General features: G+C 37.6%; 1 protein-coding gene across 4 annotated transcripts in view; it reads right to left on the bottom strand.

Annotated features, from left to right (window-relative positions):
• The window catches only part of mtss1la (MTSS I-BAR domain containing 2a), a 39,253-nt gene that overhangs the window by 10,454 nt on the left and 14,121 nt on the right, over window positions 1-14,678 (bottom strand). For all 4 annotated transcript variants that reach the window (XM_073850481.1, XM_073850482.1, XM_073850483.1 and 1 more), the window contains exons 4-6: window positions 2,743-2,827; window positions 1,365-1,456; window positions 1,198-1,272 (exon numbers count right to left, since the gene is read on the bottom strand). In XM_073850481.1, coding sequence (XP_073706582.1) covers window positions 1,198-1,272; window positions 1,365-1,456; window positions 2,743-2,827 — 252 coding nt within the window. The remainder of the gene's footprint in view (window positions 1-1,197; window positions 1,273-1,364; window positions 1,457-2,742; window positions 2,828-14,678) is intronic.

The raw sequence follows: 14,678 nt of genomic DNA, 5'->3' as shown, positions 1-14,678 counted from the left end.
GAATGATTTCTGAAGGATCATGTGACACTGAAGACTGGAGTAACAACTGCTGACAATTCAGCTTTACTATCACAGGAATAAATTACAGTTTTTAAAAATAGAATTTTGCTGTTTTTTTTAACCAAATAAATGCTTGGTGAACATAATAAAATCTTACAGACTCCAAACTTTCAAACAGTAGTGTCCGCCAAGATGCTCTAACTGAATGAACTGAAAATGTTTGATGTAGATGTCAACACAGATGTCCCATGGGTCAGAACAACAAAAGACAGATTAGGGTGGATAATGTCAACACAGCAACCAAGCATTGTCAGGCTTCATGCAAGGAAACCTTCATGACCATATAATGAAAATAAATGAGAGAGTTGATGCTATGAATCTAAACACGTTGCAAATATTGCGTGATTGTACAACACAGATGCTTATTATGTCTGATGGAAAGAATGACAATGAGATGAGCACGTTTTGCAAACAATGGAATTTTCTGTTTGAAAAGGACTCTAAAACATTCTCAGTAAAACGCACGCAAAGCGTCTCGGATGAAATGAAATCAAATCAATGTTAGTCATGCTAAACGTGATGATGAACTATGATAGAACTGCCTGAATACATACCTGGGAGTTCTACAGTTTATAAGCAGAAGCCAAGCCAATCACAGTATGAAAGACAGAGAGAAAAAATAGCATTGCCATGAAGCGATTGCAAAAGTGTGAGGGAATGCAAAGGAATGTAATTGCAAGCAAATCTGTTGCCTCAGAAAATTCATGATACATTGCGTAGTTACACATTTTCCCCATCTAAATTCCTTCATTCACATTCTACAGAAGAAAGAAAGTCATACAGGCTTGAAACAACATAAGAGTGACTAAATAATGACAGAATATTATTTTTTGGGTGAACTACCTATCCCCTTTAGCATTCCTCCACTAGATGGTGGTACAGTTCACCATAATCTGATTCAATATTGCTACCATAACCTTATGACCCAACTCTTCAATTTATAATCTGTATTTGACCCAATTAATCTTGGTATCAGAAAAAGCAAGCATGAAACAGAGAGCAGTTAGAGAGTTAGAAAAGAGTCCAGCATGACACCATTTCACAAATGATTTAACATACCAAATGCAGTAATCCTCTAAAAATAATGAAAATAAATGAAAAATCATTGCACTGACAGAGAGAATAAAAAAGACAGACCTTTTCTGGCTTTCTTCTGCAGCTTTATTGTGTCAGATGACTTCTTCTTGATCTCCTGCCTAGAGCGCTTGTACTCTGGTGAACAAAAGGAAGATGTACATTCACGTTAGTAGAGCAGCGAGAATAACCAGGTTTGCTTATCGACAACTGTGATGAGTCAGTCCCACCTTTGGCATGGTCTTTATCAAGCAGGGCAGCAGTTTTCTTCCACTCTTCTATCTTGTCTTGGAGTGGGGCGATCATTTTTTCCATTAGAGCACTGAGTATAAATTAAAAAATGGCAAAAATTAACAGAAATAGTACAGTATTTTATATGGTCATCCAACATCACAGTATTATTTAAAGAAGAACAAAAAAATACAGTCAAAACAAAGTCAAAAGTTTACATACACCTTGCAGAATCTGTAAAATGTTAATTATTTTAGCAAAATAAAAGGGGTCATATGAAATGCATGTTATTTTTTTTATTTAGTACTGACCTGAATAAGATATTTCACGTAAAAGACGTTTACATATGGTCCACAAGAGAAAATAATAGTTGAATTTATAAATAATAACCCAGTTCGAAAGTTTACATATGCTTGATTCTTAATACTGTGTTGTTACCTCAATGATCCACAGCTGTGTTTTTTTTTTTTTTTTTTTTTAGTGATAGTTGTTCATGAATCCTTTTTGTCCTGAACAGTTAAACTGCCTTCTGTTCTTCAGAAAAATCCTTCAGGTCCCACAGATTCTTTGGTTTTTCAGCCTTTTTGAGGCTGTATAATGACTGTATAATTTTTAGATCCATCTTTTCACACTGAGGACAACTGTTACAGAAGGTTCAAATGCTCACTGATGCTTCAGAACGAAAAATTATGCATTAAAAGCCAGGGTGTAAACTTTTGAACAGAATGAAGATGTGTACATTTTTCTTCTTTTGCCTAAATATCATATTTCTTTCATTTAGTACTACCCTTCAGAAGCTACAGAAGATGTTTACATGTTTTCCAAAAGAAAAAAAGTTAAATTTACCCTGATCTTCAAATTCCAAAAGTTTTAACCCCCCGACTCTGCATTGCAAAATGCTGAAAAACCAAAGAATTTGTGGGACCTAAAGTATTTTTCTGAAGAACAGCAGACAGTTTAACTGTTCAGGACAAACAAGGGACTCATGAACAACTATCACTAAATAAAAAACACAGCTGCGGATCATTCAGGTAACAAACAGCAAACACACACATATATTGTATTCCAAAGAATAAAGAAAATCATGTGAGTAGTTTGGAATGAAATGAGAGTGAGTAAATGATGAGAAAATTTTCATTTTTGGGTAAACTATTTCTTTAAGGTCAGCATTTGAAATCTGTGAGCTGTGAGCTAATTTGGTCTTTCTGAAGACAACACATTAAAGCCTTAGAGCAGGCTGATTGATCTATGGATGTTTGCTTATCTCCGCAGTGGAAAATCAATTCCTGGCAGAGACATAAAATCCTGTCGGTGCCGTCTGACTGGCGGGGAGTGAGGCATGAAAGTAATCACGCTATACATGGGTCGATCACTTACTTGGTGAAGTGGCGTAGTTTGGCCTCGATGCTGCGGTGTCGCATGCACATCCGGGTCAAAGCGGAGCCGACATCCCTGGTGGCACCTGACAACAAGACAAATGTATGTTTAATGAAGAGGTAAATATCAAATATGAACATTTGGTAGCCTTAACTTGAGAGATGATAGCCTGTACGAATCTATTTTTGAAAATATAAGACATATAAAAACGGCCACAAGGGGGCAAACTAATCTGAAACACAAAAGCAGGTCCATTAAAGGAAAAAGTATGCGCTTAGTCAGTGAAAATGCAAGGTAATTGCACCATATTCACAGGAGACAGAACTTCAAAGACCACAAATAGAATATTTCCCAAACCGAATGGCTCTGATCCATCAAGAAGTGCTCACTCAGTTGGTGACCTTGGACACAATTACTAAGCGGTGTTAACTTTCCTCTCCAGCCAAGTGTAATTAAAATGGGGTCTTAAGCTATAAAGCCCAGCCTCCCTGGACCTTAACACAACCAGCTCAGCCAAGATTTCCCCCAGTCTCACAGCCAGATCTGATGAGATTGAACTGTGTCGGTATGAGGGCCAGTAGGTTACACAGGCTAGAAGGGCCAAAGGGTCCACTTACATAGTTCAATGGGGTCATTAGATAAAAGGGAACATCTGATTGATTTTGATAACTAGGGATGGGAAACGTAAAGAACTGAATGTTTCTGGTACTTAAAGTATTGCATGTAATGATTCTGGTTTCTTAACGGTTCCTCCAATGATTCTTTTAATATGCCTGATGAAGGTCATGGGACTGAAACGTTGTGAATAAATCTATTTATGATCTGTTTGCAGGTACCGATTAGTTTTTCCTTAACAATGCCAAATAATGGCAATTTAATAAAAAGAACTGTTTCATTAGAGTCATTTGTTTGTGAATCAGGATCTGTGGTATGTTTTTGATTCACTAATAAAAGAAAAACATCTCAGAGTTATTCTTTTGGGAATCAGACTATACTGGTTGTGCTGCTGTATGGTTTTTATTTACTAAAATGAGTCATTCGTCATTTTTAGAATCATTCGTTTGGGAATTGGACTACACTGTTTGCACTGCTGTATGTTTTTGATTCATGAAAAAGAACTGGCTCAGAGTAATTTGTTTAAGAATCAGACTACATTGGTTGCACTGTACATTTTTGATTCACTAAAAAGAACTGGCTCATTAGAGTCATTCATTTAAGAATCAGAATACACTGGTTGCGCTGTATATTTCTGATTCACTAAAAAGAACTGGCTCATTAGAGTCATTCATTTAAGAATCAGAATACACTGATTGCGCTGTATATTTCTGATTCACTAAAAAGACCCGGCTCATTAGAGTCATTCATTTAAGAATCAGACTACACTGATTGCGCTATTTATTTCTGATTCACTAAAAAGAACTGGTTCATTAGAGTCATTCATTTAAGAATCAGACTACACTGATTGCGCTGTATATTTCTGATTCACTAAAAAGAACTGGTTCATTAGAGTAATTCATTTAAGAATCAGACTACACTGGTTGCGCTGTATATTTCTGATTCACTAAAAAGAACTGGCTCATTAGAGTCATTCATTTAAGAATCAGAATACACTGATTGCGCTATTTATTTCTGATTCACTAAAAAGAACTGGTTCATTAGAGTAATTCATTTAAGAATCAGAATACACTGGTTGCGCTGTATATTTCTGATTCACTAAAAAGAACTGGCTCATTAGAGTCATTCATTTAAGAATCAGAATACACTGATTGCGCTGTATATTTCTGATTCACTAAAAAGACCCGGCTCATTAGAGTCATTCATTTAAGAATCAGACTACACTGATTGCGCTATTTATTTCTGATTCACTAAAAATAACTGGTTCATTAGAGTCATTCATTTAAGAATCAGACTACACTGATTGCGCTGTATATTTCTGATTCACTAAAAAGAACTGGTTCATTAGAGTCATTCATTTAAGAATCAGACTACACTGGTTGCGCTGTATATTTCTGATTCACTAAAAAGAACTGGTTCATTAGAGTAATTCATTTAAGAATCAGAATACACTGGTTGCGCTGTATATTTCTGATTCACTAAAAAGAACTGGCTCATTAGAGTCATTCATTTAAGAATCAGACTACACTGATTGCGCTGTATATTTCTGATTCACTAAAAAGACCCGGCTCATTAGAGTCATTCATTTAAGAATCAGACTACACTGATTGCGCTATTTATTTCTGATTCACTAAAAATAACTGGTTCATTAGAGTCATTCATTTAAGAATCAGACTACACTGATTGCGCTGTATATTTCTGATTCACTAAAAAGAACTGGTTCATTAGAGTCATTCATTTAAGAATCAGACTACACTGGTTGCGCTGTATATTTCTGATTCACTAAAAAGAACTGGCTCATTAGAGTCATTCATTTAAGAATCAGAATACACTGTTTGCGCTGTATATTTCTGATTCACTAAAAAGACCCGGCTCATTAGAGTCATTCATTTAAGAATCAGAATACACTGGTTGCGCTGTATATTTCTGATTCACTAAAAAGACCCGGCTCATTAGAGTCATTCATTTAAGAATCAGAATACACTGGTTGCGCTGTATATTTCTGATTCACTAAAAAGAACTGGCTCATTAGAGTCATTCATTTAAGAATCAGAATACACTGTTTGCGCTGTATATTTCTGATTCACTAAAAAGACCCGGCTCATTAGAGTAATTCATTTAAGAATCAGAATACACTGTTTGCGCTGTATATTTCTGATTCACTAAAAAGAACTGGCTCATTAGAGTCATTCATTTAAGAATCAGAATACACTGGTTGCGCTGTATATTTCTGATTCACTAAAAAGAACTGGCTCATTAGAGTCATTCATTTAAGAATCAGAATACACTGATTGCGCTGTATATTTCTGATTCACTAAAAAGACCCGGCTCATTAGAGTCATTCATTTAAGAATCAGACTACACTGATTGCGCTATTTATTTCTGATTCACTAAAAATAACTGGTTCATTAGAGTCATTCATTTAAGAATCAGACTACACTGATTGCGCTGTATATTTCTGATTCACTAAAAAGAACTGGTTCATTAGAGTAATTCATTTAAGAATCAGACTACACTGGTTGCGCTGTATATTTCTGATTCACTAAAAAGAACTGGCTCATTAGAGTCATTCATTTAAGAATCAGAATACACTGTTTGCGCTGTATATTTCTGATTCACTAAAAAGACCCGGCTCATTAGAGTCATTCATTTAAGAATCAGAATACACTGGTTGCGCTGTATATTTCTGATTCACTAAAAAGAACTGGCTCATTAGAGTCATTCATTTAAGAATCAGAATACACTGATTGCGCTGTATATTTCTGATTCACTAAAAAGACCCGGCTCATTAGAGTCATTCATTTAAGAATCAGACTACACTGATTGCGCTATTTATTTCTGATTCACTAAAAATAACTGGTTCATTAGAGTCATTCATTTAAGAATCAGACTACACTGATTGCGCTGTATATTTCTGATTCACTAAAAAGAACTGGTTCATTAGAGTAATTCATTTAAGAATCAGACTACACTGGTTGCGCTGTATATTTCTGATTCACTAAAAAGAACTGGCTCATTAGAGTCATTCATTTAAGAATCAGAATACACTGTTTGCGCTGTATATTTCTGATTCACTAAAAAGACCCGGCTCATTAGAGTCATTCATTTAAGAATCAGAATACACTGATTGCGCTGTATATTTCTGATTCACTAAAAAGAACTGGTTCATTAGAGTAATTCATTTAAGAATCAGACTACACTGGTTGCGCTGTATATTTCTGATTCACTAAAAAGAACTGGCTCATTAGAGTCATTCATTTAAGAATCAGAATACACTGTTTGCGCTGTATATTTCTGATTCACTAAAAAGACCCGGCTCATTAGAGTCATTCATTTAAGAATCAGAATACACTGGTTGCGCTGTATATTTCTGATTCACTAAAAAGACCCGGCTCATTAGAGTCATTCATTTAAGAATCAGAATACACTGATTGCGCTGTATATTTCTGATTCACTAAAAAGAACTGGCTCATTAGAGTCATTCATTTACGAATCAGACTACACTGATTGCGCTATTTATTTCTGATTCACTAAAAAGACCCGGCTCATTAGAGTCATTCATTTAAGAATCAGAATACACTGGTTGCACTGTATATTTCTGATTCACTAAAAAGAACTGGCTTATTAGAGTCATTCATTTAAGAATCAGACTACACTGATTGCGCTGTATATTTCTGATTCACTAAAAAGAACTGGCTCATTAGAGTCATTCATTTAAGAATCAGAACACGCTGGTTGCACTGTAAATTATTTCTGATTCACTAAAATGAACAGGCTCAGAGTCATTTGTTTGGGAATCAGACTACAGACTTGTGGTACCTTTGAATAAGCATTGGTGTAAGAATGCAAGAACTGTTGACAGAACCAAATATCATATGAAAAAAGGTCTAAAAATGGGCCGATCCTTAGATCACAGACTAAATGAAAACTTACAATAAAATCCACAAGGTTTTAAAAGGAGTAAATATGTCATAGTGTTCTGTGCACCAAATATAAATCTGCGTGTGTGTGCAATAAGAAATAGGAGCAGTCCAGAAGAACAGCACTCCATCTCTCCATCCAGCCAGGTCCAAAGGGAAAAGGAGGGAACCCGGTAAAGGGATATCCCTCCATTCTTCCACTCTGTATCTGCCTTTCCTGTCTGCTCATGTTTCCTAAACACCATTATTACAGGAGAGAATGGGAGAGGCCGGCAATAACCTGCCCTCCTATAACCACACAACACACACAACGAGACACACACACATGGCTACTAAAGCACCAGACCTGAAAACCTCCAAAACAAACAACCTCCTACATGAGAGTTCATTGCAAAGAGGGACATTCAGTTCTTTTGAGACTTCAAATATGAGTAAAGTATGAAAATGTGAAGCTGTTTAAAGGGATAGTTCACCCAAAAATGAAAATCCTGTCATTAATTACTCACCCTCATGTCGTTCCAAACCCGTAAGACCTTCATTCAGGGTCACCTCTTGGATTTCATTAAAAATATCCTAATTTATGTTCCAAAGATGAACAAAGGTCTTACGGGATCAAAGGTCATTGGATGGGACACTAACAGATTGAACAGTGACCAAACCAGGTGATAGTTAGAGGAAAAAGAAGGTTAAAGATCAGCCATCTGAATCCTTGGTCTAAAGGGCTGTAGTCAGGAAATGATATTGCAAAAGAAAAAAAATCCCTGTGTACCCTTTGGCTCAGACCCACAAGTCCATCCCATAGTGTCTGTCTGAGAGAAAGGCCCACTGTCAGCACACAGTGTGCTTGTCCAAGAGCACGCACGTCTCACATCCTATTCTCAAAGGTCTTCGGCAAGGCAAATGAAGTTCAACGCTACTGGTGTTGAGACATAACAGAGCTGTTCCTGAGCTGATCCCTGCACACACACATCCATTTGCATGGCTCAGGGCAACGTTCACAGCTGCACTTTCGCTCAAAAGTGAAGGCTTCTTTATCTCAAAAACAGACCTCCTCGACGTCATTGCTACAGTTGGGATGATATGCTACACAAACACACTCACACACCTGCCAGCATCCTCTTCCCTTCCCTTGAGGGATCAGCTGACAGCTCCATCCTGAAAGCGTTCACAGACTTCCTGTATCCAGGAGTCCCCTGGCCTCCCACCCTGACCGGACACTCGCGACTCCCACAGCCGTCCTTCGCATCATGTGACCCGGAGGCTTCAGATGCTCCATTCAGCCAAACTCTCACTGCCTCCAACACCTGCCCACGACTGGGAAGCTATTTAGCAGATCTGTGAACCCTTGAGGAACTGCTCATGTGATCAGCGGCTGTTTAAAGCGATAGTGCATCCAAATATGAAGCATTTGTCACTATTTACATAGTGTAACACAAAACACATGTAAAAGAACTGTTTTTGTTAAAAAACATTGGACTTTCACTTTATGGACGAAAAAAAAGGCATTTTTTTTTAAATATCTACTTTTATGTTTTTCAAAAGTAAGTAACACATACAGGTTTGGAACGACATAAAGGTAAGTAAGGTGACAAAATTTTCACTTTGGCCTTGATATCGAAGATCTCAGACCTCATGAAAATCGTCTGAGCAAAGTATTGCCTAATTACACTACCAGTCAAAAGTCTTTGAACAGTAAGATTTTTCACGTTTTTAAAGTCTCTTCTGCTCACCAAGCCTGCATTTATTTGATTCAAAGCACAGCAAAAGCAGTAATACTGTGAAATATTTTTACTATTTAAAATATCTGCTTTCTATTTGAATATATATTTAAAATGTAATTTATTCCTTATTATTAGAAGTGAATAGAATTAATTCTAAAACCATGTTGACTTTAAAAATACAAGCCCGCTGTATTGCTGTAATCGTTTTGTGATTAAAAGTTGTGGGAGATGAGAAAAATAGCTTGTTATCTTCACAGAAAGATATTTGGATTCTAGCTACCTTGACATAGAAACTAAACGTGACCTTAACATTATTTCAGTCAAAACATCTGATAAAGTGACTGCCTTCACGTCCTTCTGAGGAAATTTCCATGGGTCTCAGACTCTCAGATGTGCTCTTTCTCTCTCTGAATGAATATGTGTGCAGGTGCAGAAGTAGCTGGCAGACACTCTTAACAGAGTCTGTGAATGGCTGGCACTGCAACAGTTTGATTTTCCTCTGAAAAGACTTTGATTTTCCACAAATGTCACTTAGACTGTGCTATAATGTCAGGTATTTACACAAAAAAAGTAATATTTTGGACCAACTTAAAATATACTTTAATTTGTTACTGTAACATGTCTATTGAGCACAAACAAACACATGCACAGCTCTTTCCCTCTTCTCACATTTGTACCCGCAAATCACGTTTTTGAACATTTCTGAGTGTTACATAACTAGCAGACGCTCTCACACGTTCAGTCTAGCTCTAGCACGAGTTACATGAAACGACAGCCAGAGACAGGAAGACCAGTGACAGCAAAGCTGAGTTTGGCCCCCTGCCTTCACTCTATCTGTTCTCAATTACTTCAGACTTCCCAGGACTCTCGCTGGCATGAGGAGGGGACATTAAGGATGCCCATGTGTGTATGGCTTAGTGTGAGTGTGAGTGTGTGCATGTGTGTTTACAGCCTCTAAGACTTCCTGTCTGGGGGATAGAGCACTGCTGCTAAAAATACTCTGAAGTCCTCCTCACCAGATGTGCTTCACATTATAGCTCCAGCAAAAACACACTCTCACATTTGACTAAAACAGACATAATATGGACCCCTCCTTACTGTCTGTCTCACTCCCTTTCTCTCTGCCCATCTGTCTCTCTATTAAGGGTGACAGTAGTTCAGTCAGGCGTGAGTTCAAGATAACATCATCAGTTACTTTTGCCTGTCTGCTATTCGTCATCTTCTTTTCCTTTACTTCAGTGATTCCCAAACAAGGGTTTGTGTTCCTGAGGTACTTCTGAGGGTACTGGGACACATTTGGATTGTAGACTATTATTATCAGTGTTAAAAACCCTTTAATAACTGTGTTTAAATTAACATTTTTTCAGGACTTTGATGTATTTGATATTTTTCCTTCAGTCACAATTCTCTTTTCATAAGGATGTAGAACATAGTGTTCCGTCCTTTCAAAACTTTATATTGTTTTCAAGTGTCTGTGCTTGGCTTCAACAGCTGATCGTAACTGATTCCACACTGAACGTGTTGATTCTGGACACTTGTAAATGCACTCCAGGTTTCCTCTCTCTTGTGAATAATATTTGTGGTAAATTCTGTTATGAGAGGCGCTCAAGGATATAAAATGTGTGCTTGCTTTTACTAAAAACAAATAATGAAAGACAGAAGTTAGCTTAACAACTGTTGGTTCATTAAAAGGATAGGTTCACCCAAAAATGAAAATTACCCCATGATTTACTCACCCTCAAGTCATCCTAGGTGTATATGACTTTCTTCTTTCAGACCAAAACAATCTGTGTTATATTTAAAAAATGTCCTGGCTCTTCCAAGATTTATAATGCCAGTGAATGGCTGTTGAGATTTAAAAGTCCAAAAAGTGCATCCATCCATCATAAAAAATTAAGTACTCCACTTAACTCTGGGTGGTTAATAAAGGTGTAAAAAAAACTATCCATATTTAAAACTTTATAACCGCAATCTCTAGCTTCCGCTAATTGTTATATGTGTGTTTACAAGAAAGTGGTGTTCCAGCACTCTCAGATTACAGATTTCCAAATATTATACTATCCTAAAGCTTGTTTATTCATCTTTCAGATAATGTATAAATCTAAAAAAAATTGACCCTTATAACTGGTTTTGTGGTCCAGGGTCATATATACCATGGTATTGAATGACTACCATCAAAACCATGGTATTACCATCTCAGATGTCTCAGATGTCCAAACCCCATGGATGTACCATGTTGACACAACCATGGTACTGGCACGTTACATGTCCAAAAACATAAATCCATGGTAAGCCAATGGTAAATATCCAAAAAATCTGGTGTTGCCATGGTACATCTTCAGAAAACATGGCAGTTTCATGCGACCATGTCCAAAATCCAAAATACGTTTTGTTACTAAATAATGGTAATCTGAGATTTAGAGTCCATCTTTATGCTTATATGTACACAGCATTACAGTTGAGGTCAACTTCCCCTTTCAGAATCTGCAAAATGTTAATTATTTTACCAAAATAAGAGGGATCATACAAAATTCATGTTTTTTTGTTTATTTAGTACTGACCTGAATAAGATATTTCACATTCAAGATGTTTACATATAGTCCACAAGAGAAAATAATACTTGAATTTATAAAAATGACCCCATTCAAAAATGTACATCCCCTTGATTCTTAATGCTGTGTTGTTACCTGAGCGATCCACAGCTGTGTTTTTTATGTTTCGTGATAGTTCTTTATGATTTACCAGCATTTTTGTGTATTTGAACCCTTTCCAGTAATGACTGTATGATTTTGAGATCCATCTTTTCACACTGAGGACAACTGAGGGACTCATATGCAACTATTACAGAAGGTTCAAATGTTATCTGATGCTCCAGAAGGAAACACAATGCATTAAAGCAACACCAAAGAGGTTTTTTTTACCTTAAAATAATGTTTCCGAACTCGTGTCAGTGGTTCATCAACTCATAACAGGGTGAAACGGCACTTCTGCATTCGCTTTGCGGCCCTCTATTGGCCATAACAGCACTATGTAAGTTTGGGTCGTCGGGTAGCGGTTTTGTAGTTCAAATGAGACTACAAATGCGACTTGCTTTACGGCAGGCTATTCACACAAAAATAAATAGCAAACAATATCATTATTATGTTTTATTTTGTTTTCATACTTTCATAAAGTCATGCAACATACTCTACCTTGTCACTGGACATTGTTATTTCCAAAGCCGGTCCTGGGTAGCCTCCAAACAAATAACGTGCATGTGACGCGACGGTAGGCTAAATTATTTACGACAGCGGTAATGGACAATTCCGCTTCCAACCTGTAGAGGGAGCGAAGTTCTTTGGTGTTGCTTTAAAGTGCCCCTATTATGCCATGTTAAAGGTAGTTAATATTGTTGTAATAGTCTCTTAAAACAGGTTTACATGTATGCAAGTTCAAAAAACACTTCAGTTTTCTCAAAAATTAGATTTAATTTTACCCCGTTTCTAAATGATTCGTAAACGACTCGTGTGAAGCAGTTCGAAGAATCAGTCTCTCTAAACCCCTCCTTTCAGTGAGCCCTCACCGCTGTGATTGGTCAGATGGTGCAGTCCTTTTGGATTGGTCTACCGCTTCAGCGCAAAACGAAACGCCCATTGGCATAACTGAATGACAGCTGTGGAGACCTGTTAATGCATAGAAAAGATAGCCTCGATTTTACCCTATCAATTCGAGCCGGAGTCTGACGATGAAACGGTTGAAGTGGCACATCGACAAGAAACTGTTTTGCAAGCACGACTGGAGCAGGACGTTTCTCAGTGGGTGTCATATTATAACTGTGGAAAGTGCTTGCAATTTGCTTTTGTAAGCGAACCGGGCACACCTCTACGTTGTGAACTTCAACACTGTAACGTACAACCCATAACACTGCGTTAAGCCATCGTTTATCATTATCATTACTTAAACTAATAAGGCAGACAGACAGTCAAGCTGCATCAATCACAATTTTTATACTACATTGCACTCACAGCTGAACAACAGAACTACAGAAACGCAAGTTAGCCGCTTACCAAGACATGTGCGGGGTTGTTACACACCAACGTACACAAAGACGTATTTTGAACGATCGCTAGAAAATACAATCATCAATTATTAATCATACTTACAGGTAGAAGTTCAGAGGAGCAAGCCGGTCCAAATAAACTGGGCACTGATCCATTTTTTAAAACCAAGTGTTTGGTGAATCTCGCGTTGTAACGTTACTCCCCAAGATTGGAAAAACAGTCATCAGTAAAATGACGCGAACACAACACAAGATTGGCATTGGACTGCTGAGGTGTTGAAAAAATTAATGTTAACCACTCATTCTTGGTAGTTTCATCTTTCGGAAGGGCATATAAAACAAATTCACTCTCACAGCGCAGGGCGTCTTCTTGACATGATGTAACGTTAATCCACGTGAAAATGGTAGGCCTACTGTTTGTGGGCGGGCAAGTTGTTTGCGAAATTGAACGTGGGCGGACATTACGCAAATGTGTAGCTCGTGACGTGTGGCCGTTACAGAAAAAAGATTCGAATTGCTGACGACTCGTTTAGGCGAATGTGAGCCGACTCTTTTTTTTGTTAGACAAAAACTTCATTTATAGTGCACTGTCGGCGTCACAACTTTGCAGATAGTTTATGTTCACATACAGCTACATGACACACTACATGAAATATCATATTTGAAAAGGCATAATAGGGGCACTTTAAGAGCAACTTTTGGAATTTGAAGATCAGGGTAAATCTAACTTATTTTGTCTTTTGGGAAACATATAACTATCCTCTGAAGTGCATTACTAAATGAAAAGATATGATATTTAGGCAAAAAAAAAAGAAAAATGCACACATCTCCATTCCATTCAAAAGTTTTCACCCCCAGCTCTTGATGCATGTTTTTTCCTTCTGAAGCATCACTAAGCGTTTGAACCTTCTGAAATAGTTGCATATGAGTCCCTCAGTTGTCTTCAGTGTGAAAAGATGGATCTCAAAATCATACAGTCATTGCTGGAAAAAAACTAAGAATTTGTGGGACCTGAAGGATTTTTATGTTCAGGACAAACAAGGGACACATGAACAACCATCACTTAACAAAAAACACAGCTATGGATCATTCAGGTAAAAACAAGATTTTACGGGTTTGGAACAACATGAGGGAAAATAATTAATTACAGAATTTTCATTTTTGGTTGAACTATCCCTTTAATAAATCTGCTGGGAGTTTTTGGGTGACCCACAGACCTGATAAAAAGGTAAGTTAACAGAAATGGGTGAAATGTAGCAAGTGTGAATCTGACGGTATAATCTCCGGTGCCAAGTAAGGCAAATTCTTGCCCATGCCCCACACTCCAGATGGCTGGCACGGATACATGCCATCTGCCAGTCCAGAGCTGCAGGGAAGATTAGCAGCCCACTGCGTCCCACTGACACGCACTCGCACTAACATGCACAAACTCAGGCTGTGTGTCAGAACAAGGTAAAGAGGATTACACATCTCTGCCTCGCCACTGCAAGCCAGGCGAAATCGCTTCCAAGCTCCTTCCATGTATAGACATACGCACTCATACATTCACTAAGAAGAGCCTGTCATCAGCTAGATGGAAAACACACAAATACAGACCCAAGAGCCATCATTAAAACACACCTCACTCCGATCCCATGACAG

The sequence above is a fragment of the Garra rufa genome, chromosome 11, assembly GCF_049309525.1.
Source record: "Garra rufa chromosome 11, GarRuf1.0, whole genome shotgun sequence".
In the NCBI taxonomy this organism is placed as follows: Eukaryota; Metazoa; Chordata; class Actinopteri; order Cypriniformes; family Cyprinidae; genus Garra; species Garra rufa.
This window is presented reverse-complemented; position numbering and strand designations above follow the sequence as displayed.